The sequence below is a fragment of the Rhodnius prolixus genome, unplaced genomic scaffold, assembly GCF_049639745.1.
Source record: "Rhodnius prolixus isolate KJV_2025 unplaced genomic scaffold, Rpr scaffold_2, whole genome shotgun sequence".
NCBI classification, from domain to species: domain Eukaryota; kingdom Metazoa; phylum Arthropoda; class Insecta; order Hemiptera; family Reduviidae; genus Rhodnius; species Rhodnius prolixus.
In genome coordinates this window covers 38499769-38525781 of record NW_027411592.1, presented here as the reverse complement: position 1 = coordinate 38525781, position 26013 = coordinate 38499769, and the positions used below count along the sequence as shown (strand labels likewise).

Genomic DNA, 26013 nt, shown 5'->3' with positions numbered 1-26013 from the left:
AGATAGATTGAGTCTAGAGATTGAAGAAATCCAAAATGAAGAATACATTTTGCATGTTGGCGGAGTAATAGTTACTTTTCTAATATTACAATAGAAGATTTGTGAAAAATTGAAAATGTTGTTAGGTCCTACGTTGCTGGATAATAATTTTGAATTTATTCTTCGTAGCACGCATGTTTCAGTCAGCAAGTACATTGCGAAACGATAATGTAATTGAAGTAGAAATCTCTACTCCAAACCACTGATAATGGAAGGAAGTCCGAAACAAGTCGGCCGAAACAAGCCATCGTTCGACATTACTAAACAAAAATGGAGTATGATTACTTTACTTATGATGATGAATACAGATGGTTATATTTTTACCGCTTGGAATTTTTATGAAGTCACAAGAGGCCTAAAAACGAAGCGAAGAAAGTCCAAGATCTTTCAGCGTTTATTTATTTTATTTTATTTATTTATTTATTTTTAAGACTCTGTTCTTTGCGTGACTAGTTAAATCCTCTTCATGCAAGATCTTAAAGATGCCAGAGTTCTTTAAAATAAAGATTTCATTAGTAGATCATTCAATTTCTCAAGGTATTTATGGGGTGTTTCCCTCCATTGACGTTCTTCTTCTCAACCAAAGCCTCTCTTTCCTTTTGACATCTGAAATAAGAGGGAAACCTGCGCTCATATCCATTCTTCCCCATGATTGGGAATTCACGGGCGGAAATTCTCTTTGTCAAACTATGTAGTATGAACTTCCTTCCGAAGCATCACTAAATTGTGAAACTCATCTTTCATTATTTGTATAAGATTCACTTATGAAATAGCAAGAAAAATATTATTTTTACATGTTAGTTAAATAATACAGTAGTAGTTAACATCATTCTCTTAATTTGTCTAAAAAGTTTTGATATCTGGTAAATATGCTTCATCTCTTTTTAAAGCAAACCAGATTTAGGGAAAAAAACAACTTTTAATTTAATTTATGCGTTTAGTGACGCATTTACTAAAGAGAGATTACCATAAATAATGATTTCTTGAAGCCGTCAGTGAAATTTGCGTGACTGGTTAGTTAATCATGAATTCCTATTTCTTTTCTCGGGATGGTTTTAACGTAGTTAAGGGAAATAGTAGAACTGACTAGCATCCAACTATTTAAAAGCTTTAAATTTATAATGTATACAATGATTAAGTCATAGGCATATTTAAAATTTTCAGTGAATGGCAGCATAATTTTTATTACTTTTATATTAAATAAAACTTGAGAAATAAAAAAATTTAATTTTTAATTGATTTTAATCTTAATCTAATTAGTTTAAAATTATAATTACAATCCGACAGCAATAAATGTAAAAACTGGATTCAATTTTTTAGCAACGATACGAAACACGTTTTGAACATAATAATTCCAGTAAAACTCAATTTGACAATGCGACACGATCGAAACTTTCTTGAAGTAAGAAATAGAAAATTAAATGAGAAAGTACGTAACTGGTAAAATAAAGAGATCTCTTTATAAATAAGAAAATACTTTTTTTCGTTGAAAAGAATAAGATAAGTAGGCAACTCCCAAGTTAAAAGTATTATCCTTTTTACAGCGCCATTCTGACTTTTTAAGGAAGTAGGCGGCAATGTAGCGACCTAATATCCATCCGGATAAGAAAATATTCTTTGTCAGGTCACACTCTAACTGGAGTGAAGTTCGTACAAATGTTCAGAAATTCTATCCTAAACCAAACCAAACAGCATGGCTATAACATGGAAACTTCACCACTTACACTGAACTCATTTTCTACGAACTTCTGATCTTTACTTCAGAAAAAGAGATGGCATTAACTTAAGCCATTAATAATTTACTAGAAAAGTAAGTTGTTTCTTGATGTTGTTCGGTGAATGATGAGAAGTTGTAAGAAGTTGAGTTTCATTTATTTGCTTGGGTTAATCAGAATAACAGAGAAATACTGCTCACTGTTTTCAAATTTTAGCACATTCGAGAAAGAGATACCACAATAGTTGAAACAGGCTTCGCTTCAGATATTATTTAATGAGTACATTAAGAGAAATTTCAGTAAACTTTTTCAGCTTCCGGCTCTGTTTATACACCTGATTGGAAATCGGATGAAAAACTCACCAGCAAAACAGCTCATTTACATTACTTTAATCTTCGTACAAAAAAATTTTGGTGTTAAAAAGTTGAAGGTAAGTTTCAATCAAACGATAAAAAGTTCTAAAGTGCTTAAAATTGCATTATTTTGAACCCCTAAATTGATCTTAGAACGATGAATTCCATACTCCATCCATAAACTGTTGAGATTTAATTAACAAATAAAATCATTTAAATAATTATACTGCATTACATTTTCAGTCATATTTTTTTAGGATTAATTAAATATAGACATTTTTGCTGTCTGAGACTATAAAATTTGTTGTTGTTTTTTTTTAATGCATGTTAAGGTGTAATTGTGACTAATCTAATTGAGGGTATCTAAGCAAAGAGTCACTAAAGATTAATCCATTTGAAAAGTGCTAAAAATTACAAAGATAATTCTTTCTAGACGATAGCTGAAGGTTGCTCTGGTATCTAGTGAAGCTAAGAAATGAATTACAAAGTATTTTCGTTTTATGGGAGTATTATTTATAATATTTAAAATACGTTAAATATATTATAGACTGAAGAAGGAAATTATGTGACACATTACTTTGTAAAGTTCTCTAATTTAATACTGAAATGATTTATAATAAAATTAAGGATTGAATTTCTAATTAACAGAAATGTTGAAGATACTAAGTGAAAGGGTGCGCTAGATTACATTTTTCTTATCTCGCCTTTTTTAAACATTTGTCAATAAACTAAGGAAATGGGATGTTGTAAAAATTCAATCATAGGGACCATAACGAACTTTTATATTCAGAATTCTTGGCAAGAGTATCTCTTATAGCGCATCATTAGACATCAGTTTTTCTATATTATAGTTCACCAGGTATCTACATTTAAGATATAGGTAGAGTCCTCTAGAGTATTGATTACTCTATCAGTTGATGACGACCAGTTCTGCAATTCAACCGTATCATTACCTTGATAAAATGTTTTCAACTCTTAGCACAAAACTAACACTTTCAGTTTTGCTACCACGCTTCCATATAGAGGGAGAGACTTTACTAACAATGCCTTCTCATTCCAATTAACTTGGTTAGAGGAGAATGGGCCGAAAATAATAAACGAGCACGTACTACTTGGAAACCAAAGAGTACGGAATGATCTCTCCTTTTAGTCCTCATTACAATTAAGAAAGATACCGGGAAGAATGAACGTGACTGCTCTTCTTAAGAACTTTGAACAAAATAAAAATACTTGATTAAGAGTACACCCTATCTTCAACTAGGAACCATGAACAATAATAATTATTTTTGAAGGTACTTCTTCATTTTTTAAAATAAAATAAATATGCAGCCGAATTTACAAGATGCTAATGACTTTTATTTTTGTAGTTTTCCTACTTAATTATTTAATTTTTTTGACGTAAAAATCTTTAGAAGTAAGCTCTTATTTTTATCGAAAAGTTCAGGCACATCATTCAAATACAGGTTTTTTGTTTTGTTTTTTGAACGTTTGATTGATATTTAACGAAATTTAAAGTAGAATAGTAAAAATTATTATTTGTTTATAATTTTTCATTTTATAGACAAATAAAATAATTAAAGCTGTTCACTATCATATCTATTAAAATTCATTGAAAAGTTATCTGTTGAATCTGAGGAGGCAAAAGGTTATAAAGGAGCCCCCCAAAACACTAATATTTGTCCAGGCCTTTATCCAATTATTTTATAACTTATTTTCAATTCTTGAATATTTCTTTAAAAAAAATTGATCATGTCAAATAATGAGTAAACTTAAGCAATTCAAACTTAAAAACTCGAGGAGAAAAATTATTGTTTTGATTCCAGACATCACTGAAATTTGAACGTGCCTAAACTCATTTGTGAGCCTTTTTTTGACTTTAATTTGTTGGGCATTTAACGTAATTATCTATTTATCAAACAAAATAAGGTTGGTTATCTATTCAAAACATGTCCGAAAATTCAGTTGTAGTTATTAATCTAAAAGAACTTCATAAAATTATTGATGCTTACGTTGTACTAAATTTAACTGGTGTTTGTGTTGATTACGATGATGAAATGCAAATGCAATTTGAAAAACGAATTATAGTGGTAAGTATTTCTAATTTAGATACTATTGTATAGGTTACTTTTAGTCAGCCGTTATGTTTTTCTTGGATTTGATGTTTCTACTTCTATAAATACTTTTAGTGTTAAGAAAATTACCCAGGAAAAAAAAAATGATTTGGGATGAGCTCTAATCTGATATGCTAGGAAATTAACCACACATTCTTGTACACTATTTTTTCTTTTATTGCAGGGCAAAATTGTTCACAAATATCCAGTATATCGCGATTTGAGAAATGGTAATAATGATTGTTTGGTTTTGGAAATGAAGAAAGGTTTGTTTTATTTTCTTTATTAAATAATGTCACACTTTAGAAATATTAAAGCTTATTTCCAATTAAAAGGTAGTATTCCAGAGTGATTCCTTTCTTACAGTCACTAATTTGAAATGGAGTGTATCCATATTGTAACTTTGAATCCATGTGCTTTTCTTTGTTTTCTGTGACACGCATTTCTATTCATAAAGTTATGCTGGAAAGGATGAAATTAAAAGAGATAGCAGTGTTAATATGAGTGTATGAGTCAAAATTTGGTAAATCTGCAGAAGCACCTTTATAAAAACGTCTTAGTCTTTATAATTTTTCAGCCTTCCCTGAGGAAAGTTTATTAACAGAAGGAAAACTGTTTAGATTTATGATACTGGGCAATGTCCTAATATCGAAATTGTTGCAAGTACCGATTAATTCATTTTTGGGCTTTATGAATTTCAATATGTTCTGGACATTTCATTCTAGTGAACCTTCATTTTCTATCGGAAACCTTTGTGGTTTTGTATGGATCATGCCAAATTTGGTAAGTTTGAATCTATAAATTTATTAATTTTATTTTTTATGTTCTCTTATTAAGAAATATATAAAGTAAATAAAACATCCTTAGGATTTAAATTGTCTCTTCCCTGATTTCAAAGTATTATCTAATACTATGTTACGAAGTAACATTAACTTGCCCATAGTAATATAATCGTGACAGTAATATAGTAATCTTAAGTTTCATTGAAACATTGTTTTTTCGGTCCAGAACAGATTGTTATAAGTGCTTTCTACCATTACTTTTTTAATGTAGGTCTTAATTATACAGTGTCTAATGGGTAAAAATAAATTAGAAGTTTTATTTTATTGCTATGAATCAGAGGATTATTTTATTGGGATTGGTTTAAACATTTTTTAAATAAGGTATTTTAGTAAAATATTTTAATTTTCCTCTATTTTTATTTTTTAGAATTTTGAATTGTCAAAAGTAAGAAATTGTAAAGAATGCATTGAAAAGAACTCAGCAGATTATTTTGAACGCGGTGAAGAGAATTGCGCTTCTAGATCAAGAAACTGTTTATGGGAAAGTAGATTCTACGCTCAAAAGAAATACACCCAAGAGACATCTTGTAATAAGGACTATTTCACTTCTGTGCCCAAAGAGAAGAAAGTAAGTTATAAGTGCAGATCAAATCTTTATAAAATAATAATATGTTTATAATGAATACGACGTTGACAGGAATATTATTTACCACCCGTGGGTGGCTCTAAAAGAGTATTTTATTTCTTCGCTATCTCATTCTGGCCTTGGCTAAGAATAATTGCCACGCACATTTCTTATCTTTCATAGTCTGGTTTATCCTAACGGCTCTTCCCGCAGGGCTGTATTAAATCATTCTTGAGGGTATCTTTTTTTCTAATGTTCTCTTCTTTTTTTTTTTAATCCAAGCTTAAATGGATGCTTTCTATGCAACTTTATTGGACATATCCTGTGCTGCATTTTTTACCTATATTTTTCGGCAGTTCCAACATCATAACAATATAAAAATAGTCGTGGGCGTTTTGTTTATTTTATCCATAAGTTTGAAGTTCTGTCGATATAAAATGTTAAGGATAGCGATCAACTATCAAATGTTAGGATAGACAGTTAAAACAGTGGCATTTCCTTAATGCAGAGTTAATATTCTTTGCTATTACTACACAGGGTTGATTGTGCAGACCATTGACCAGAAGATTAAATGTCTCGGTAACAATTTTGAAAAAATCTGAATAATGCCAGGTGATTCTAACTTTTGTACGCTGTAGAGTGTGTTAAAATACGAAGTCAGAATTTATAGCTAGTAGGAGAATTTAAAAAAATGTAATATACAATAAATGAAGCTGCTTTTCTAAATTATAAGCTTTCATTTCCTGAAAGAAAATCTTCACATTATTGAAGTCCAATATCAGAAAGCATGTTCACAAACAGGCTGCCCTCGTTAGAAGACACCATTCAAGCCTTCAGTCATAGTAAGAACAAGAGATTATACCTGATGGGGATGAATCCTTCGCGGTATCCATTTATTCAGAAACGCCGTTTTTAGGGCGTTCTAAGGTTGCTAGTTGTATCGGGTTTAGGACGTTGCTTTATGACAATGATTAACAAAAGTTGAACAGAGCTTTGTCGACATTTCTAGTTAGGTGGTTAGGTTTATGATGGTTCGGAGTATGCGCACTACGTATACGTGTTCCAACAAATTTCCAAATAGTTATATTTATAACCAAAGTCCTTCTGTAGCTATTAAATATAATTTTTTATTTTATCTTTCAAAGCACACACATTCACCAGTTTCGGATGTTCAACCATCGTCAGAGGGTAATTAATCAGTTTTGTGAAAAGAATTTGGCGTCGACTAAGTTTCCGTTTCACAGTCACTTACCGACTCTTTGTCCACTTTGGAAATGGTAATTGGAAATGTTGACAAATGTAACCACTTTGGAACATATGTTAATCTGAAACTCAAAAAAGTGGATGGCCTACATTGAATTCAATAACTACCTGCTAATTTACTTAATAAAACATCAGATATTTTAAAATAATTACCTCGATAGTGCTTTCAATAATATTGTCAGTGCAAAAAAGAATGATTGATAGCAAAGCAAAAGTTAACTTGTAACTTTAGTTGAAACTAACTTCCATTGTCTATTTATTTTCTTGCTTTTTCCTCCCTGAGAATAAAAGTATGTTAATTAAATCCTGTGTTTTATTGTTATAAGGAAGTTTGAATTACCGATTTCGCCATAGTTGTATGTTTTGAGGAGAAAATAATACTTTTGCGATTTCCTAGGAGAGTAGGAAATAAAAATATAATGAAATCTAAGAATTGTTAACCTAAAATACTACTTGGGACTCAAGTATTAAAGCTGGATAAGTCACGAAAATTCCGGTCAAAATTCATCAATCAATGTACACAACTCTTATAAATCGGCTTCAACGCATTTCATATGGTCGTAGACGAACAGTATTAAGGCCGAATCTAACTTTGTAACTGGAATGTTGAGTTTGATGAGAATCTAGGTGTGCGATCAAATCACTTTTTTTTTAATATCAGGGCCTTCTTTTAGTGCGTTTAGATTTCAATCTCTTCGGTAGTAGTGTGGTTAAAATATTTTATGTTCGAAGGAAATAATTTTACCGAGCCTATGACTCCGAGTCTTCAAACTTAAGTCCTTTTTATTTACTTTACTTTTTAAATGTAAAACTTTCGCGAAAAGGATTTTAGGGATTTTTGGGTGGGGTTCAATGATAGTAGGGCTTAAGTCAAAGAGCATTTCAAGTTTTGTGCTGGTTAATATTACATATACTTTATGAGGTTTGCAGTGAACACTCATTTAGTTAATGAAGATATCCTAGGAACAGAAAATTTACGGTTGTACCATATTTATTTTGGAACATTGGAATTAAAAATCTTTACTTACACAGAAACTGATTTAATTTAATACAATGGTTTATTTTGATTAAATTTATTTAAAATTTAAATTATGTTTAATCCGAAATTATCCGAAATAAATTCAGTGGTTGTTCTTTTACTATTTATTATCTATAGCAAGACACAGGATTAACAGGAACTCAAGGGATCACAGGTGTTTAAGTGGAACATTGAAGTTAATGATAGGTTAGGATTTTGGAAGCGTTGCATGTAGCATTGCATTTAATCCTTTAAAGGACAACTTTTAGAACGTTACTGTCTTGTATATTATTTAGGCTGTTCTAAATCCATGTTAGATAACTTTCCATAACCAGAACTACCCACTACTTTGCAGAATGGATTTCTTTTGTTTGAGATTTTTTCGAAATTGTCTTCTCAAATTTCTTTTAACTTCGAAATACATTACATTCACGTAAATCTTTAACTTTTATTTCTATAATTTTTTTCATAAAATTTGTTTTAGAGCAACTTTAGCAAGAATGGAAGTAGGCTCTTAAATGTCATTTCAGTGAAATGTACGTTTTACAATTTCGATTAATTTAGTAAGGATTAAATGTTTTTAAAAATTCGGGACTTGGAGAAAATGCATAAGTTAGAACCTTTAGATCGTCTTCACTTCAAATTTTGTGTACAATCCCTAACATTGGGGTATGATATTTCTTTACATTGAAAAGATATTTAGTTGTTGAAGGGGAAGTAATTCTTAAAGTTGATTTGTTTCTATTTCAATTGAATATTATGTAAATAACATTTTATTTTATTTTTTACAGAATTCGAATAAATACACAGACAAAGTCGCTAATCTAAAAACCACAAACCTCTTTTTAAGACAATCAAGAGATATTAGAAGAGTGCCAATTACAAATAAATTGGCAAAATCGGAAACAGGAATTGACAAAGATTCAGTGTTAGTTACCAGTAATAGGAAAGGTTGTTTAAACACATGTCTGAAGAAGGAGAAGTCTTCTGAATTAAGGATTCATCGCTGTTTGAACCAAGTTCATCATAGAAAATATACAAATATTTGCAGCAAAATTTCTGTATCAAGCAGTAAGCAGTCTGATAATACTATAAAACGTTATGACCCTAATTATTTTGTAAACCCTCTAGACGAGGATTGCAATTCTAGGACGCGAGTTATTTTTAATGATCGACAAGAATATGCAAAACGTAAAATTTGCGAGTGTATCAGGAAAAATGAGGCTACTTCTTTAAAAACGAATGAACTTGGCCGTTCTCGACAATGCAGTGAAACTGCAGTGCAAAATTGCGTGAGTAACTCCATAAATAAAAAGTACGACTGCATTAACCTGAACGATAATGGAACAGTTCAGACAGAGAAATTGCCAAGAAGAAATTGTCAAGTGTCAGAGAAATGTCATTCGGGCACAAATGATTATTCTAAAGTTTCTGAAGCAAAAATTAATTCAATAATTAATGTACCGGCAGTTGAGGCTTCTGAAAGGGTACAATGCTGGTTAGACAATATCGAGAATTTATCATTACCAGTCGAACATTCTACGCCGTTAAAAAATCAATTAAACGATAAGGGAATTGATGTTACTGAAATTGACTCTAATCGCCGAAAAACAAAAACAGAAAAAGACAATCTGGTTTCAGAAAACCCAAATTTAGAAACTAAATTAATTACGACGAAGACAAATCATAAAAAAAGAAAACTTTTTTATGTTGATCTAAACGCTTCAGGTTCTCCAATTAAAAATCATTCAGAAAAAACCAAAAGAATACTTTCTGATCAAAATTGCCAAGAATTTGAAAATAATTTCGTTGATCCGGAAGTTCTTGAGTCAAGAACTCTATCTAAAAAATTAGACGAAAACGAAGAAAAAATTCAGGAAGAAATCCTCCAACAGTTGTTAGAATTCTGCGCATTTAAAGAAGATTTTGATTTTGACTGTATTTCCGAAAGTAATGAAACAAAGCCTATTGATAGTGAAATAAAATTGTTCCCACTTGTTGATAGTAATCATGTAGAGGCAAGCAGTTCCTCACCATATTCAACGCATGAGGAAAATCAAACTGAAAATGCTGCATTACAAATTAACAATTATGATGAAAATAGTCCTGATTTGAATAAAATTGTTCGAACTGGTACCTGTAATACTACTGTTTCTGCAAACCCTGCTACTAATCAAGAGGTTAACATTAACAGTCAACAAACCCAGCCGTACTACGATGCAGAGGAGATCAGTGAACTTAACAATTCGTCAGTAGGCTCGGAACTTAAAAATATATTTAAGAAATTGTCGGAACAGTCTGTTACCTCATTAGAGAAACTTTTTTCGGTAAGTTGCAAAATTGTTCTGTAAAATTTATTTCAAGTTATAATTATTTTACGATCTGTTTATTGCAATTCAAACCTTTATATTACAAAAATTAAAAATATAATTAATTATTATAGAGGTACAAAGTTAATTAATCATCACATTTATTTAAATAGTGAAACATTAAAAATCTCCAGGTTAGCCTCAAGCTTAGTTCATCTGAATTTTCAATAAAGACACTCAAGATGGTGATCTTTTCAAAATTTTACTATACACCAGATGAATACTATAGGAAAATGAGTTTAGGGCATTAAAAAAAATCTTTAAGATGGACTGGTTTTTTTTGTTCTTTTTTTATCGTTAGATTTGTTTCAGAACTATTGGCACAATTCTTCTTTCACCCTTTATAGTTGTAGTTGTGGTTGGTTACTTCACTCTTGTCCTTAATTCAGTTAGAGTGCACTTAGTATTTAATGAGAAATTATTTAAGAATCCCGTTAGCGGAGAAACTAATGCTATGGCAAAATAGCTAATTATTTTTTAAAATTATATATTGTCCTAACTTAGTTTACTTAAGCATTAGTTTCTTAATAGCATTGATTTATAAGTTAAGATTAATGTAACATATTTTACAGTATGAAGATGCAGAAGCAAGGGAAAGTAAGTATTCGATAGAATTAGTTAAAATAAAGATTAAAGACAATAACTTAATAAAATGTTTATGAAGTAAAGATAACAATTTATACTTTTTGCGCAGCCGCAATTTCAAAATTAAGAAAACTGAATCAGAAGGTTCAAATCAAAGCAGTACTTGTGGATATGTTTCCGGAATTAAATCGTAAGTTATTTTCCTAGTAAAATGAAAGAAAGTTAGTTGTAGTATTTATATTAGTTTCGAACCTCGAAGCTCCGAGCTTATAGGCAGCAATTGCTGCGCTCACCTTTATGCCTATCACATTGCGGATTTCTGACGATGTCTTTATTAAATTTGACTAGTATAGTAGTGATGTGGCTAAAAAAATAAACATTTTATATAAGGTAATGTGATGCAAGAGGGAAATTAATAACAATTAGTACGGAAATTCAAAAGTCCTTACTTGTAACTCGTAAACAACATTTTATAACTTTTATGGCGATATTATTTCAGTTGAGTCAATCTTTGACTTACTCAGTTTTTAAACTTCGATATAGGCATTGTACTTCTCCTATAGATCAGATATCTGAAAATCGCTCATCTCGGGTGGCTCGTAATCTTAGTGATCTTCATAAAAACTGCCAGCTTAAGCTCTTCCTCCTTCAGCTGGTCCCTATCAGTTACTTTAACTTAATGTTCTTTGTCATGAGATAATGCCTTTCCTGCATAATGTCAAAAATTCTGCACAAAGGATCTGTTTTGAGTCGTTTTATGTAAGAGGAGTCTCCTTATACCTCAAAACTCCGAGAAGGCTCGTTCATGTCCATAAGTATCTATTTTGCAGTCCGGTAATAAATAAATAAAAAAAAAAAGGTGAGATAATTGTATAATCAACAGTTTTTAAACAAATTAAAATTTCAAATACACGCAGTCTTTTTATGTTTTCATGAAAGGGGTTTTCTTTTTAGCAACTTCATTTAGTTCACTGTCCATCCGTTAATAGAAAGCGTTGTCTGTATATATGGGACATGAAATACAGTACGGAGGCTGGCAGTACTCTGAAGAATATGCCGAATACCAATGTTGACGTGCTTTAAATTTAAAAGATAGGGTTGTTTTAAACATAATGTTTAAAGACAATCAAATGTAGGCGCTATGTTTTTCATAAATGTTTTGCACACTCCAGAAACTTCATTTTCTGTAACTGAAGCTCTTTGTACTTGGCCTAGAGGACAGATTTCGATCAAGAAATAGTCATTTGGGAAAAAAGTATCAGAAGTTACACCAGATGGCATAATATTTATTTATTTAGCTTTAATAGAAAATATAATCGTGATACTTCTGATACCCCATCTTTTGAATTAAAATTGCATTATCATAAAATTTCTTTTTACAGACAGCATCATCTTCAATTTTTAGTGTTCAAAAAATATTTAAAATTACATTAATTGGAGAGCCCAGGGAGTGTCAATTTATTATTAATATGAATGTTGTAACGGTTTCTTAGACCTCTTGCTAAGATTTTTAACCACTCTTACTGAACTTAAACGATAATTCACACTAGTTTCCAACTTTTGTTTTAATCCAGAAAAGGCTAGTACTGTTAAAATTGTCAATGCATGATCTTCCTGGTTTAAAGCTAGATAGCTCCTTCAATAAATTATTTCTCGACCAATGTCCGGCTGTTTAAAAGATAAATACCTCATTAACAAATAACTCATTATATAAATATATAATAAAATAATATATAAATAACTCTTTATACGTTTAGTTACGTATATTATATGTTAAACGTTTATACGCTTATTATACGTTTACTAAAAAAGTTTACCATATATTTAGTTTTTTTTGGTTGAATGATTGTTGTCTAGTAACATTTTAATATAGGCCACACTACAAGAAATGTTCTACAGAAACTTGAAAGCAGAAATTTGAAAACTCTCAATCCGAATTTCCGAAAAATAAAAAAAAAATAATAATAATAATAATAGTGCTAATGACCAAGTTGTCGATGCGTCAGAAAAAAATATAATAATAATAATAGTTGCTAAATTCAATTATTCACTTAACTTACACTATTTTATGGTCCTAGGATTTCTCCTAGTGAAGAAAAAAAAAAAAAATCATTTAATTAAATACAACATTTTTGGTTGAACTAGACATTTCCAAAATTAATTGTTTTTTTGCAGACAGTTTATTTGAAAATTTCTTAGCTGAATAACACAAAAAGATTGTGAGAACCAGCTTGAACCCGCAGTGCTAAAAGAGAAGAAGAATATGCCCGAAAAAATATTTTTAGTAATTAAAAAAAAAACCCTCATCGAAGTTAATATTTAATTTTCTAAACCTTCTCTTATGTGGTAAGAGAAAGGTTACATTTATGTCAATTTATTTTGAGTTTGTATTGGGGAAAACAAGTTATGAATTTTCTGTGTACTCTCGAGAACATGCTGTTCAATAATGCTGGAGCCACGGTTACTTCCTACTGTGCCACTTTGGAACAACGCAAAGATGTACGACTCTAGGATTTGAAACTTTTATCATGAAAAAGTGATTTGAAGAGAAATCGGAGATTGAAGACAGATTGATTTCCAATATACTTATTAGGGGTGAACAAATTTGTTTCTGGAGTTCAATTAATCACATTCTTGACCCTTTTGAGAACAATTTACTCATCTTCAAAAAACGTGAGTGTTTTGAAGGACAATTAATAATGTTAACTTAAATTGTCAAATATAATTTAATCAACATCACGAAGAGACTTTGTTAAACCATATTTTTGTTCAAAACATTTAATCGTTCAAAAGATTGTTAAAGTACTGTAACAAAACCTTTTTACAAATATTATTAGGATATTTTTGCTTTTGTTATCAAGTACGTAAATCTAAATTTTGTTATTTTTATTTATTGTTGCTAAAAAAGCCAAAAGCAAAGTGATTTTTAAGTTGATTTCGTTTTATTTAAAACGATAAAACGATAGCACTGTTACACAATATTACACTGTTTAAAGAATATTACTTTTTGAAATATTTGATTGCTCTTGGTTCGTTTCTTGTAAATGTGACAAATAGAATTCGAAATTCACAATCGTTTCTATCCTGATCAATCGTAAAATATGTTATGAAAGAATATGTTTCTTTACTTTTTATTATCTCGCCAATTTTCCGAAAATTGGCGAGATAATAAAAATCTAGTTACACTTGTAGTTGGTAATAGTGTTTGAACTCTGCTGCTCTTTTAAGTACAGAATACTGATCCGTTCTGCTTCCTCAATCACTTCGTCACGTTGTTATTATTTTTTTATACTTACGGCAAAAAAAAGTGTAATTATTAATCTAAGTTGTATTCTTCCGTACATCGGGCCGTCATTTCGCTAGATTTTGCTCAAAAAAAAAAAAAAAAAATCATGTAAATTATCCAAGGTCGTGAATCCACTCGGCTTGATGTACATCGGAAACATTCAGAATCACTAAGTTTATATTTAAGAAAGTGCAGTTAGATTAGTTTTAAGCAGCGATATTGCTCTTTAAACGCAGGAGCGAAACATAAGTGAGAAATATAATTTTGATATTTAACGATAATTTACAACTAATTTCTTTTTTTCTAATTAATTAGAGTAATTAATAGTTATAATTAAAATGTAAGAAGTCCGGGGCTAATAAGTAGCGCGCCCCCAGACTGTTGGGAGGCTCTAGATCTTAAGAATCTGTAAGAATAAATAAAATAAGAACCCTCAATGAATTTTTGTTAAGCATCGAGGCATCCTTGCCCTCCCGATCGGACGTATGTGCTGACACTTGTATACATCGTCCTTAAGGCAATTTTTTTATTGAAACATTTTTCCTTGATGAATATTTAATTATACATATACACATTAAGGGATTGTGGGGATCTGTGACATCATCTCTCATCCACAATTTGATGCGAACGAAATTAGCGATTTACTAAAATGCTATAATCAGAGTCTCCCCTAGCTTTAGCTGCAGAGATCCGAAATACGAGGTTCCATAATAATTATTTTTTAGGATTTATCTGTTTCTTTTTTGAGTAACGTTGAAAGAACCAAAATTTTTGTGCTGTTTACCACAGCTACTATAATAATAAATTTAAAATTAAAACAAAAAATGGTGCTAAATTGTAATCCAAATTTTTAAACTGTATTTTTGTATTTGTATTTTTTTTTAAAGTTATTTCGTTAAATGATTTTTTTAATGTTTTGGTTTTACACAATTCTTTATCTATTTACAAGTTTGTTAAGATAATGTTTTTTCATTCAGTCACCATTTTTGTTATCCTTAATTTATTTAGTTCAATCGATACAGTAGTAACTTTAATAATAGAATAATCAAAAATTCTCATGCTGAAGCTAAGATTTCTAAAAGTATAATATAGGTAGCCGGATAGCCTAGCCACATTTTCTATGCAAGATAAATTTTTCCATATGAGTAGCATGTGTTGGAAAAATTTTAATAGGGAAATAAAAGCTTCCGTCATTAGTTGCGTCACCTTATTTTGTGGTAATTTAATTTTAAGTCCCGTTTAAATCCCGCTCCTCTATTTTTAGAATCTCTTTGAAACTAAAAAATAAATTTTAGCGGGAAGTATAACTTTTATAATATTGTGAACAACTGCATGATATTTTACTTAACGTTCTTAGTGTGAAAACAGAAATCATTGGAAAGCCAAAGGATTAATTTTCTAAAATCTGTTATTAGTTAGTTTTTTTATATTATAATTATTATTTTTATTTTATTTAATAAACCTTTTTTAGTGGTTTAAGAACTCAGGAGTTTATATCCAACAAATTTTAAAATATAATGTAATTATAATTTTACATTTGTTTATGGTTATTGATTTAAATGTTTATGTTAAAATGTATTTTTGAGCTATGATTATACTTTGGTCTTTTATAATAAAGTATAGATTTTTACTTTTTTTCTTTCATTTATTATGTCCAAATAATGATCGGTTTTGTCCTAACTTACCAAAATTAAGAACTGATTCCTTCCTTGTTGCTGTCGCATTTTAAGTGTAATGAATATAGCTTAACAAAACATAAACGAAACAACAATAATAATTATTACAGGAAATCTAATCTGAACGGTTTAAACCGAATACATAACACGGTTTTTAAAGTTTCTGGTTCTCTCTTACATAGAGGTCATACTACTCGTACTACTACTACTTGAATAGTAACTGCCAGCAAAGCAAAACCTTAATGCCTTAGTTATATGAGGACAATTGTAATTGACGGATAAATTTACCTTTCTATAGACGGTTTCTCAGCCTAAGATAATTACCTGACCCACCTAGGCAATGATTGTGCTACACTCTGAATAAACAATGGTTTCTTATGCTCAGTAGCGAATGGGAAAGGTTAGAACTACTGCATCCCAATCTGGTTGCAACTGTAAATTACAATCACTAACCGTTTTTACACTTCAGGTGTTGAACCTAACTGAATTTAACCAACCTGTTATTAGTTTTAACTATATTAAAAAAACAAATCTTGGAATGTGTAGTTTTGGGCATTTTAGGGCTAAAACTTCAGTATTGATTGAACTAAAGTTCTTTCACTCATTCACACAATGTACTAAATGTGAAGAATATTAGTCTTTGCAAGAATCTGGCAAAATATCGTCCACGAAATTTAGCAAGGTGTCACTATATTCAGAAATTGACAGACTCTTCGAATCTGATTGCATCTAATTTTTAACCCTGTTAATTTAAATTTAATAGATTGTTTTAATTCATATTATTAAATACAATTTACCTCTTTTTTATTTTACTTTTTGTAGTCGCGTCAACTTCTAGTCTTGGGGTTTTTTCAGTGCACTGGCGGCCTCCGGTCAGTGTTCTCTCCTTATAGTCAACAAAGTCTAATGTGCTGATTTTTTTTTCAGTGAGCTTGTAAGGAGCTCCTAGAAAAAGAAAAACTAAAGACGGGTAGCTGGATTCAAAACCGGGAGCTAGACTTAAGAATCCAATGTACGTTAACCACTTTTAAATGTTACATAATTTTATATCCTCTAGCGTGACGTGACATCGTCAAGGGCTGCGGAGACCTTTCATTGGTTGCTTGTTTCTTCTTCTTCTTTACTTACTCCTAGTTAGATGGAGTATTACGATCGGTAAAATGTTTGAAATTATGTTGTATCAGAAAAACGTGATATTAATTTTTGAAAAAAATATTTTAGGAAATTAAAAATTTTAATTATACTAGAATGCTCAGAGTTAGTTGGTGTTCTTTTTTGAAATCCATGTCGTCATTTGACTAACACTAAGATTTTGTTTTAAACTTTTCGCCCAGATTTATTGGAGAGTTTTAATTTTTCACGAATTTTCTCGATACTCGCACCAATGATTACCTTTAAACTTGTACTATGCCCTCTTCTAAGTGCGAATTACTTTGATTTAAAGAGTTTCTCTGAAAAAAAAGAAGTAAAGTAGAGTAAACTTTTAACCTTTAAAGTTGCCTTTCTGATCAATTTACCAATTTTGACACCTACATAATACCAATGAACTTAAAAAATATTGCCTGACTTTTAAATCCCTGTAAAATCATTTAAGCGTAATTCAGTTTAAAGAATACATTTAGATTGTTGAATTTTTCTTGTAAAAGGCTGCACCGTTATCTTTAAACTTGGTATGCTATTTCACCACATACATATCTGTAATTTTCTTTAAACTTTTTTGAAAAACTATTCTTACAAAGTTTCGAGAATCTGATAGCATGGTGGGGCGCCCATGCCTACTTGTGTACAATTTTAACAATGGTGTGTAACTTTAGGACACAACCATTAAGCATTAACCATGAGTACAGTAAAGGTGTATTGCAGAAACAAAATATAAATTATAACTTGCTTAAAATTTTAAAAAAAAATTGTGTCTTGGCAGAGTGTATTCTGTTTGTTAATTTTTTTTTTAGGGTTTTCTAAATCTGTTCATGCAAAATACAATTCTATAGCTACGGTGACCATTCGTCCTTTATTTAAGAGGACAGTCCTTAATTTCACTGCTCTGTCCTCTAAACTTATTTTGTAAAGTCCTCGCAAAGTTTACAAAATTCGAATATTTTCATTGGTAAATGATATGTGGACGAATAAAAAAACCCAGTCAAAAGTAAGCACATTAGAAGCTTGTATTTCTGCCAAATACAACTTCCGAATGAACTATATGGAATTTAATGACTTTTTAAAGCGTGAACCGGCGCTATTAAAAAAAAAATTAATTTTGCTGAAAAGTTAATGTTACTTAAATTTGTACAATGTGTGTGTATATGTAATAATTAAGATTGCTTAAAATTTTAATGTATGCATTGTTATATTGCGCAATTTTCGTCATCAATAAAATAAACATGAATTTTATGAGGTATTTTTTTTATTTTCTTCAATATGTCCTTTATTTCCCGAAAAAACAAAATATGGTCACCGTACCTATGGATCCTTAGAAGGAGGTGTGGGTAAACCTGAATTTTCATCACATTTACAAAAACTATTACTATTCTTAAGTTTACAAAGTTAATTTACTTACTTTTTTTTCAACAGATTTACATCCACTAGCCATTGTTAAAGGATTCTGTCGCTCTGGATGTAAGAAATATTTTGCTGTTGAAGAACTACCATCTTATAAAGATGTTATTCTGTCGAAGTGTATATATTGCCGGAATCATCTTCATCGCATTTGTCCAGAATGTTCTAAAAGTAATGAATTTTTAATTACCATTATACGAATTTGAGTATTAGTAGAAATTGCGTTGGAATATTATTTCTATTCAAGGCATTATTGTACCAGTAAGAGAAGTTATTGAAATCATGTAGATTTTAGATTGTTTTTGCCGGAGCTATCTGTATAGCTTGATACAAAGTATACTACTATGTGGTGCTGAGACTTAGACCTTGCATAAGGCTTTAATGAAAAAGTTTCTAGCCACCAAGATGGATTACTTGAGTAGGGCAGCACGACTATCAAGGCTTGAAAGAGTACGAAACTAAAAAATAAGGAAAAAAATTGACGTTTCAAAAAAAACCTGCTTCAGAAGGTGGAGGAAAAGAAACTTAAATGACACGGCGTACAAAACGAAAATAGAAGAATGGCTACGAAAATCCTAGACCGGGAAGCCGAAAGAAGATGAAAAAAGAGCAGATCGAAGGAAATGTGGATAGATGGCTTCCAAAAAAAGCCTCCACGGTTTTGGACTGAGAGAAGTGAATATCTGGAATAGACCCAGTTGGAAGCTGAATTTAAAATAAAACAAAAAAATATTTGGTTGAGGAAAACCTCAGAAAAAAAAGATCTTAGGATTTCTGTAAACGTCCTATACTTCTATAAAAAATCCATTATAAAGCCAGTTTTGGAGAGGGGTTGAGGTAGGCTACTCTAGTAAGTTACATTAAATGATAATTGAATAAAAATAATAATGTCTTTTAATATTAGGGAAGGGATTATCTCAGTGTTTAGCATGTACTGGCTCCTTAGATTTTCACTTCCTAGGAGCTTCTTACAGCTCACTGTCCGGTGATGGTCAGTGTTGTCACGGTAGAACACAGTTCGGATGGCAAACAAAGCTCCGGGCGCCAATGACCTTAGATGTTGACGCACCTTTAATTGAAAAAAAATAATATGATGTAATTACCTACGCCTACAACTAATCTCTCTCACATATATACCCCACATGAACCTCATTCCTATGTTATCTTCTTTAAATAATGACCGATACCACAAACTGAAGTACAGTTGTATTTGATACCATTTTCTGTTTTAAACAGTAATATTTTAACCTAACAACGAGTTTATATTTAAATCTATTTCAATTTTTAGTTAACTCTTAATACCAAGCTGATGTTAAAAACAAAGAATATTATTTTTAAAAAAAATAAGTAATAATTATTACCTAGCTGGTTAAAATAGCAGTGTTGCAAAGTTAATTTTGCACGGATGCGGAAACATTTGCCCGTAATTTTGAGTTGAATAAGTGATTGTCTTGTTTCTGTGATAGTTACTATTAATTCTTTCTCTCCATCTATTGGATTCGATGGCTAATGTGTATAAGAGAAGGCAGTTTCATTTAGCATCTCTTCGCTTCTTTTTGTTTCCCCAAGGAAGCTTGATGGTCGTCACTGATAAAAAGGAAAGTGTCATCCCTTCTGAGTGGGATAGAACGGCGCTATCTTGTCGATGCGCCAGGATAAAAAAAGGAAGAACAAAAAATGCAATTTTTTAATAGAAACGAGGTGCCATTAATAATTCAAAATTATGGCACGAATTGTACTTAATGTGAATAATTGTTGGTCCAGGCCTTGGACATTATTTGAAGCTTTATATAAGACATTTATAGTAAAGTATGTTTGGTAATAGCCTCCGTCCATGATATTTTATTTAGTAGTGAGACGTTTAGGCTACCTGAAAAAAATATCCATAAAATATTCGATTCTTCGTTAATGGTCGATACTTTTTAAAACATAAAAATATACATATGATATTTGTCAAAAATTACTAAGAAGCTTTGTTCTTAATGTGACCTGACTTTTGATCAAAACAACCTGAAGATGCTTGATACCTCACAAAGAGGCTTGTATAAAGAAATAAATATCTTATAACTTTAAAATTCGGAATTTATTTTATATATTAAATCAAATATGATTCTTAAAACTGTTACTTTTATTTGTTTTAGATGGTGATAAATTTCTCTGCCTTTTATATTCTTTTGAATTACATCTTTTGTATGGGACTAATGTAATAAGAGTTGCTGTATATGGTAGAAGTGCTGCAGGATTTCTAGGTAAGGATTAACTAGTTCATAATTAATACTGGCTCCCTTCTTCATTATTTTGGTTAAATTGACTTTTATATAAAATTATTAATTTTTATTTGCCCTAAATGTTTAGGCTGCCCTTTAGAAACTTATCTATCTTGGGCGTACGTTTCATCGGATATAATTAGTAAATTTAATAAAATGAGAGTTTCCACACCACCAGAAGATTGGAGTGGCGTTACATTGCTGCAGCTGAATTTAAAAACAAGCAAACATTACGATGGTACAATAATGCCTAAATTAGTGAATACATATTTTGGTGATTCTCTTTTCAGGAAAGGAAGATTCATTTCTGAAAATGAATTATAATTTAACTACAAAAACTACACCCCAAATTTGTGGAACTTTAGTATTATCCTTTACAATCAACTCTGTTTTTGTGCGGTAGATATGGGCTGCATATAAAAAAGCCTCATTCAGAAAATATGCCAAAGCTTTACGAGAAATAGCGAGCAAGTGCATTCCAAATAAAAAAAATTAAATTACCATGGAAACATTAAAGAAAAATTTATTTCCTCATTTTAAACATGGAGAAATTTTCAAAACTATTCGTCTCAGTTCAAAATGCGCATATTCTTATGATGAACTGGTTTGTAATCGCTTTTGTCTCCTGAAGATAATAGCGTTGATATATTTTCATTTTTACCATGTAATTAGTTTCTGCGACGACGGTCGTTTGATCAGCTGCTTGTAAACGTCGCGAAAGCCAGATATACACGATCGAAACTCTATTTAGAATTTCAAATTCTTTGGAATTGTTATCTATTTTAGGAAACAGCTTTTCCTATTTGCTGGATCCCTGCATATATTTTATCCGCTGTCATAGAATCCAATTCTTCCTATCCGTCTTCATGATCTGTTATGTTATTGATAATGTCTTTATCATTTATAGTTTCGTCCTTAATCATTTCGATAAGATCATTTTCGTTGAAAGTGTCAACACCTTCTCCTCAGAAGGTAGTATTTGCTAGCGCTAAGATTTCTGAAGATAACATGGATGCTTTCGGTTACATTCCTATTGATGACACATTCAGGCCAAACCGCTTTCCAGCACGAATTTAAAGTTTGTTGTTTTATTTGAGCAATTGCTGCAGTAGCGAGGTTTATATAATACATTGAGCATGCCTAATGAAATTGACTGATGCATATTTACAATGTCGACACATATACCGCATAAAAAACACCGCACAAATCTCAGAAAAAAAAAAAACGCACAGAAACAGGCTTGACTGTATTAACTTGAAGACCTTTAGAAATTAATAAATATATGAAATTCAATTTGATTTTGTTTTTTTTTCCTAAGTTTTATTAAAAGAGGTGTCAAAGACATCAGAATTTCAATGTTGCAAATAAAAACTTAACACTTGTATAAATACTTGCAAGCTATTTCCAATATGACCTGCTTAAGTTGTGTAAAAAGTATCTACGTAAGATAATCCTCAGGACCATTCCCGATCAAGCAATGCGAACTGCAAAAAGAAACTTATTTTGTCTTCAACTTCTTCTGATATCTTTAATATTTCGTCCTCCTATTTTTTGTCAAATGTTTGGTCTTCCAACAATCACATGTTGTGATTCCTTTTTAAAGTTTTCGGAAAACACTCAGTTTGAAAATCTGGCATAAAATGAAAATTATCTCTAAGGTAGATATATATACGTGTTAAATTTTTATAAAGATTTTATTTAAAACTAGCTGTACCCGTCCACGCGTTGCTAGACTGGTTAAATGGAACTATTCTAGACGGCGCAAGAGCTGAGGCTATGTCATTTTGGGATCAAATTGCTGCCAGAATCAATCTAATTAGGAACGTTTATCTAAGAAGATTTCTCCTACCCCGTTGTTGACAGTTTGCGATTATATGATCGTAAATGTCTTTTCGCTCAAGCGTTTGAGCACATATTTGATTGCACACACGATGAAAGATCGCCCGTGTTGCAATATACGAAATCTATGCTCATATTTCAATTTTCCTTGCGCATTTGACGGAAAATATCTTCAGCCACATGCGATTTATATTTTTCCTATAACTCTGTTGGAGATAAAGGAGAGCCGGCTGTCAATATGATAGCTAACAATCCACGAATTTGATTTGGGTGTGACGTGTAGCACGCGTCATTAATGCATACATTCCAGTGCTGGCCGATCTCCAATAGGTTCAGAGTTTGACATGCACTGCGGAAAGAGGCGTACGTAACGCCGTTGACAATTCTCAATTGCTGGGAGACGTTGGACCGGGCATATTTACCTGCAGCATGCGAAGAAAGAAGCATTTATCTTGATTAAGATGCACGGTCCGCCTATCGTAGTTTCTTTAAATATGCCAGGTTGTCTCCTAATTGCGTTGTCCAATGATTTTCTACTCGCATTCCGTGCGTAATACGTAGGCACTTCCGAATACAGCAGTTTTTTCGCAAATACGTCATTTTGACATAACATGAAGAAAGCGTTGTGAACTTGTTTAGTAAAAGAAACGTTGTAGCCGGTGGATCCAGGACTATTTCTTGTACATTAAAATCTATGAACATTCAACTCAACAGTCAAATATTTAGTATAGCATGTGTTGCTTTTACGTCCAACAAATGGGCCCATACTGGACTCCCACGCGGAGGTCCCGGGTTCGAATCCAGCAGCTGACCCTTAGATTTTCTCTTCCTAGGAGCTTCTTACAGCTCACTGCCCGGTGATGGACAGTGTTGTCTGTAACGAGAGAACACTGTCCGGAGGCCGGCAGTGCACTGGAAAAAGCTCCGGGCGCTAATGACCTCAGCTGTTGATGCGCCAAAAAAAAAAAAAAAAAAAAAAAAAAAAAAAAAAAAAAAAAAAAAAAAAAAAAAACAAATGGGCCAGACGAAAAAAGCATGTTTTTATCTGACGCAGGTGAGACATCAATATAATAGGTATATAAAAAACAAAAACACGCGTGTTATCGAATTCAAACGTTGTGTCAAAATTTCAAAGCAATCGGTAAAGAACTTTCGGAGATTTAAGATTTTGAACAAACGAACATTTACATTTTTATTTATATAGATTTAGAGGCGAGTTATGAGGGGTATTATGAGGAAGATCGAAACCGGCAGGTCCTATATTTGCTTAATTTATAAGTGTGATCGATGTGAAAATTTAAGAACCTTGTTCCAGGTTGTCATTTTTGAGAAAAAATTATGTATGAACCCCTGAAAAATTCTGGGTGCGCCATATATTTATTCTTCTTAATTAATGTTAAAGCAAATATGTATCATAATTGTAAATAAAAATTTTTCGGAGAACGTTTTGTATGAATTCATATTCTTTGTACATAATTTGTTGGACATGTAATATTCAACGAAAATAAATCATGCCTACAATTCAATGCCTTTTTATTAACTTAGAAAGTATAATATATTTTGCTTTACTCAGTTTGTTAAAATGAACTTTGTAAAGTGAAAATAAATGAACACTTCAAGTGACAATTTTAATTTTGAGTAATAACTTTAATAATAACATTTTAAAGGAAAGAGATTAGCTGAGTGGTTAGCGAATCTGGATACCAACAAGAAGATCACGGGTTCGAATCAGCTGCTGGCTCTTAGTTTGTCCCTTCCTAGGAGCTTCTTACAGATAACAGTCCGGTGTTGGACAGTGATGTCTGTAATGAAAGAACACTATCCATAGGCCGACAGTGCACTGTCAATAACCTCAGATGTTGACGCGCCATAAATACCAAAAATAAATAACATCTTAATTTTGGATATTTTTTTTTCTTCAAAGTCATGTTTTTTTTACTGACAAGATATATAAATTCTTCTCTATTTAGATTTCTTCATTTTTCAATATTTTTACTTTTTTATTTATGTTTCCGATTTTATTTTCAATTTTAACCACCCAGTGCGGCCCTCCAAGCGATACCACTTTAATAGGTCAACATACATCTCGAGGAATGCCGAGAAAATAATTCAGGAAAATTATATTTACAAAAATTTTGACTAATTTTTTTCCGGAGTATGACTGTGCACTTGGACCTTTAATATGAAGGATGATCCATTTAAAACGGACCTATCGTCAATAACTATTTAGGAAAGCGGAAATCCGAAAAAAAACATGAAGTAAACTACCTGTTTTTTTGGTCTAGTTTTCAAACTTTCCATCCCCGAGGCTATATCTTCATTTCTGGCGTAATTATGGCCAAAAAACTGGACGAAGCTTCATAAGGATCACTGGTTTTGACAATGATTATGAAAATTACCTAAATAAATTGTGAAAAATGGCGATGACCCCGTTTCGATATCGCTAATATTTGTTGAGATATTTTAGAGCAAAATTACAATTTTATCTTATTCGTGATAGGTTTTAAATATTAATTTTCCAACATAAATAAACGTTTGGGGGCCCTCTGCCAGCGAAAAATGTTATTTGTGGCGGAAAAAAAAATATGAAGATTTTAAAAAAATGTGTAATGTATTGGTTGTGGGAGAATCAGGATGAATTTGTTTTATCACTATCAAATTAAAGCAACCATCACATCATGTTAATGTACCTCGTATGCAAGACTTCTTGACCTATGGTAAAGGTAAGAATATGTTGCTGTGGAGAGGAAAATACTTACTAGTGTGGCTCAAAAACTCCTCGTCTACGCTTGCAAGCAGTAAGCCGCAGTACCATGCTCTAGAGTTATCGATCTGCAGACCTCTACTATTTTATTCTTAAGGTCTTCTCTTGATCTTGATAGAGTGGCGTAAACCTTATCTTTTAAACCACCCCAAAAAAAAAAAAATCTTAGGAGGTCACATCGGGTAAACTCGTTGGTTAGGATACGGGTCCTCATCTCCAATTCACCTTTTGAGAAAAACGTCATCTAACGCTCTTCTAGATGGAATTGAGAACTGGGCTGGACAGGGCAACCTGTGACGAGAGAGACGATGTGAGTTGTAACGTAGACAAAAAAAATATTAAAAAAATCATTAGTTTTCATAACAAACCATCGTGCTGAAACCACATCCTCAACCTTAAGTCCAGTAGAACCTCTTCTTAGTAATATTGCTATAGGTAATATTACTCAAAAGTCACTATAAATGTATCACTATTTATAGCGCCATCGAAAAAATACGCCACCAATGATTTTATTTTTCAAAATGCCACACCAGACGTTAATGGAGAAGCGGTCTTGGCGTTCCACTTCGCGGTACTAATGAGGGTTGTTTAAAGACCTAACCATACTTTCAAATTACTGTTATTTGCAATCCAAATAAAAAAAAAACTGCATCTGAGAGCTATTAGGTGTAACTATTATATATATGCAGCTGCTACAACCAGTACCCCAAATCTGATTACATAAAAACACACCAACCATATGGGGTTAACAGATGTTTTTACTCT

At 31.4% G+C, this 26013-nt stretch overlaps 1 protein-coding gene and 1 long non-coding RNA gene across 8 annotated transcripts; one reads left to right on the top strand and one right to left on the bottom strand.

The window, feature by feature from the left end:
- The first annotated feature begins 3934 nt into the window (after nt 1-3934).
- LOC141449599 (uncharacterized) lies at nt 3935-23500 on the top strand. Of its 3 annotated transcripts, XM_074119159.1 has the most exons (10): nt 3935-4194; nt 4403-4484; nt 4796-5001; nt 5428-5628; nt 8698-10233; nt 10848-10872; nt 10970-11050; nt 18394-18549; nt 20520-20627; nt 20734-23500. In XM_074119159.1, exons 1-10 carry the CDS (start codon nt 4054-4056, stop codon nt 20967-20969), a joined length of 2772 nt encoding a protein of 923 aa, XP_073975260.1. In that variant the 5' UTR covers nt 3935-4053; the 3' UTR covers nt 20970-23500. The 3 variants fall into 3 exon arrangements, 2 of the variants coding, with proteins under 2 accessions (XP_073975260.1, XP_073975262.1); XR_012455607.1 differs by lacking the exons at nt 20520-20627; nt 20734-23500 and adding an exon at nt 16750-16834 and having other exon boundaries at nt 18394-18534; XM_074119161.1 differs by lacking the exons at nt 18394-18549; nt 20520-20627; nt 20734-23500 and adding an exon at nt 13036-15678.
- On the bottom strand, nt 6255-25969 carry LOC141449602 (uncharacterized). Of its 5 annotated transcripts, XR_012455610.1 has the most exons (7): nt 25617-25943; nt 25244-25539; nt 18380-18543; nt 16620-17273; nt 11381-12528; nt 7042-7166; nt 6255-6950 (listed from the first exon to the last, which is right to left on the bottom strand). It is a non-coding gene; the product is annotated as an uncharacterized lncRNA (long non-coding RNA). The 5 variants fall into 5 exon arrangements; XR_012455611.1 differs by lacking the exon at nt 11381-12528 and having other exon boundaries at nt 6259-6950; nt 25617-25969; XR_012455609.1 differs by lacking the exons at nt 6255-6950; nt 7042-7166 and adding an exon at nt 11033-11224 and having other exon boundaries at nt 11310-12528.
- Between the last annotated feature and the right edge of the window lie 44 nt (nt 25970-26013).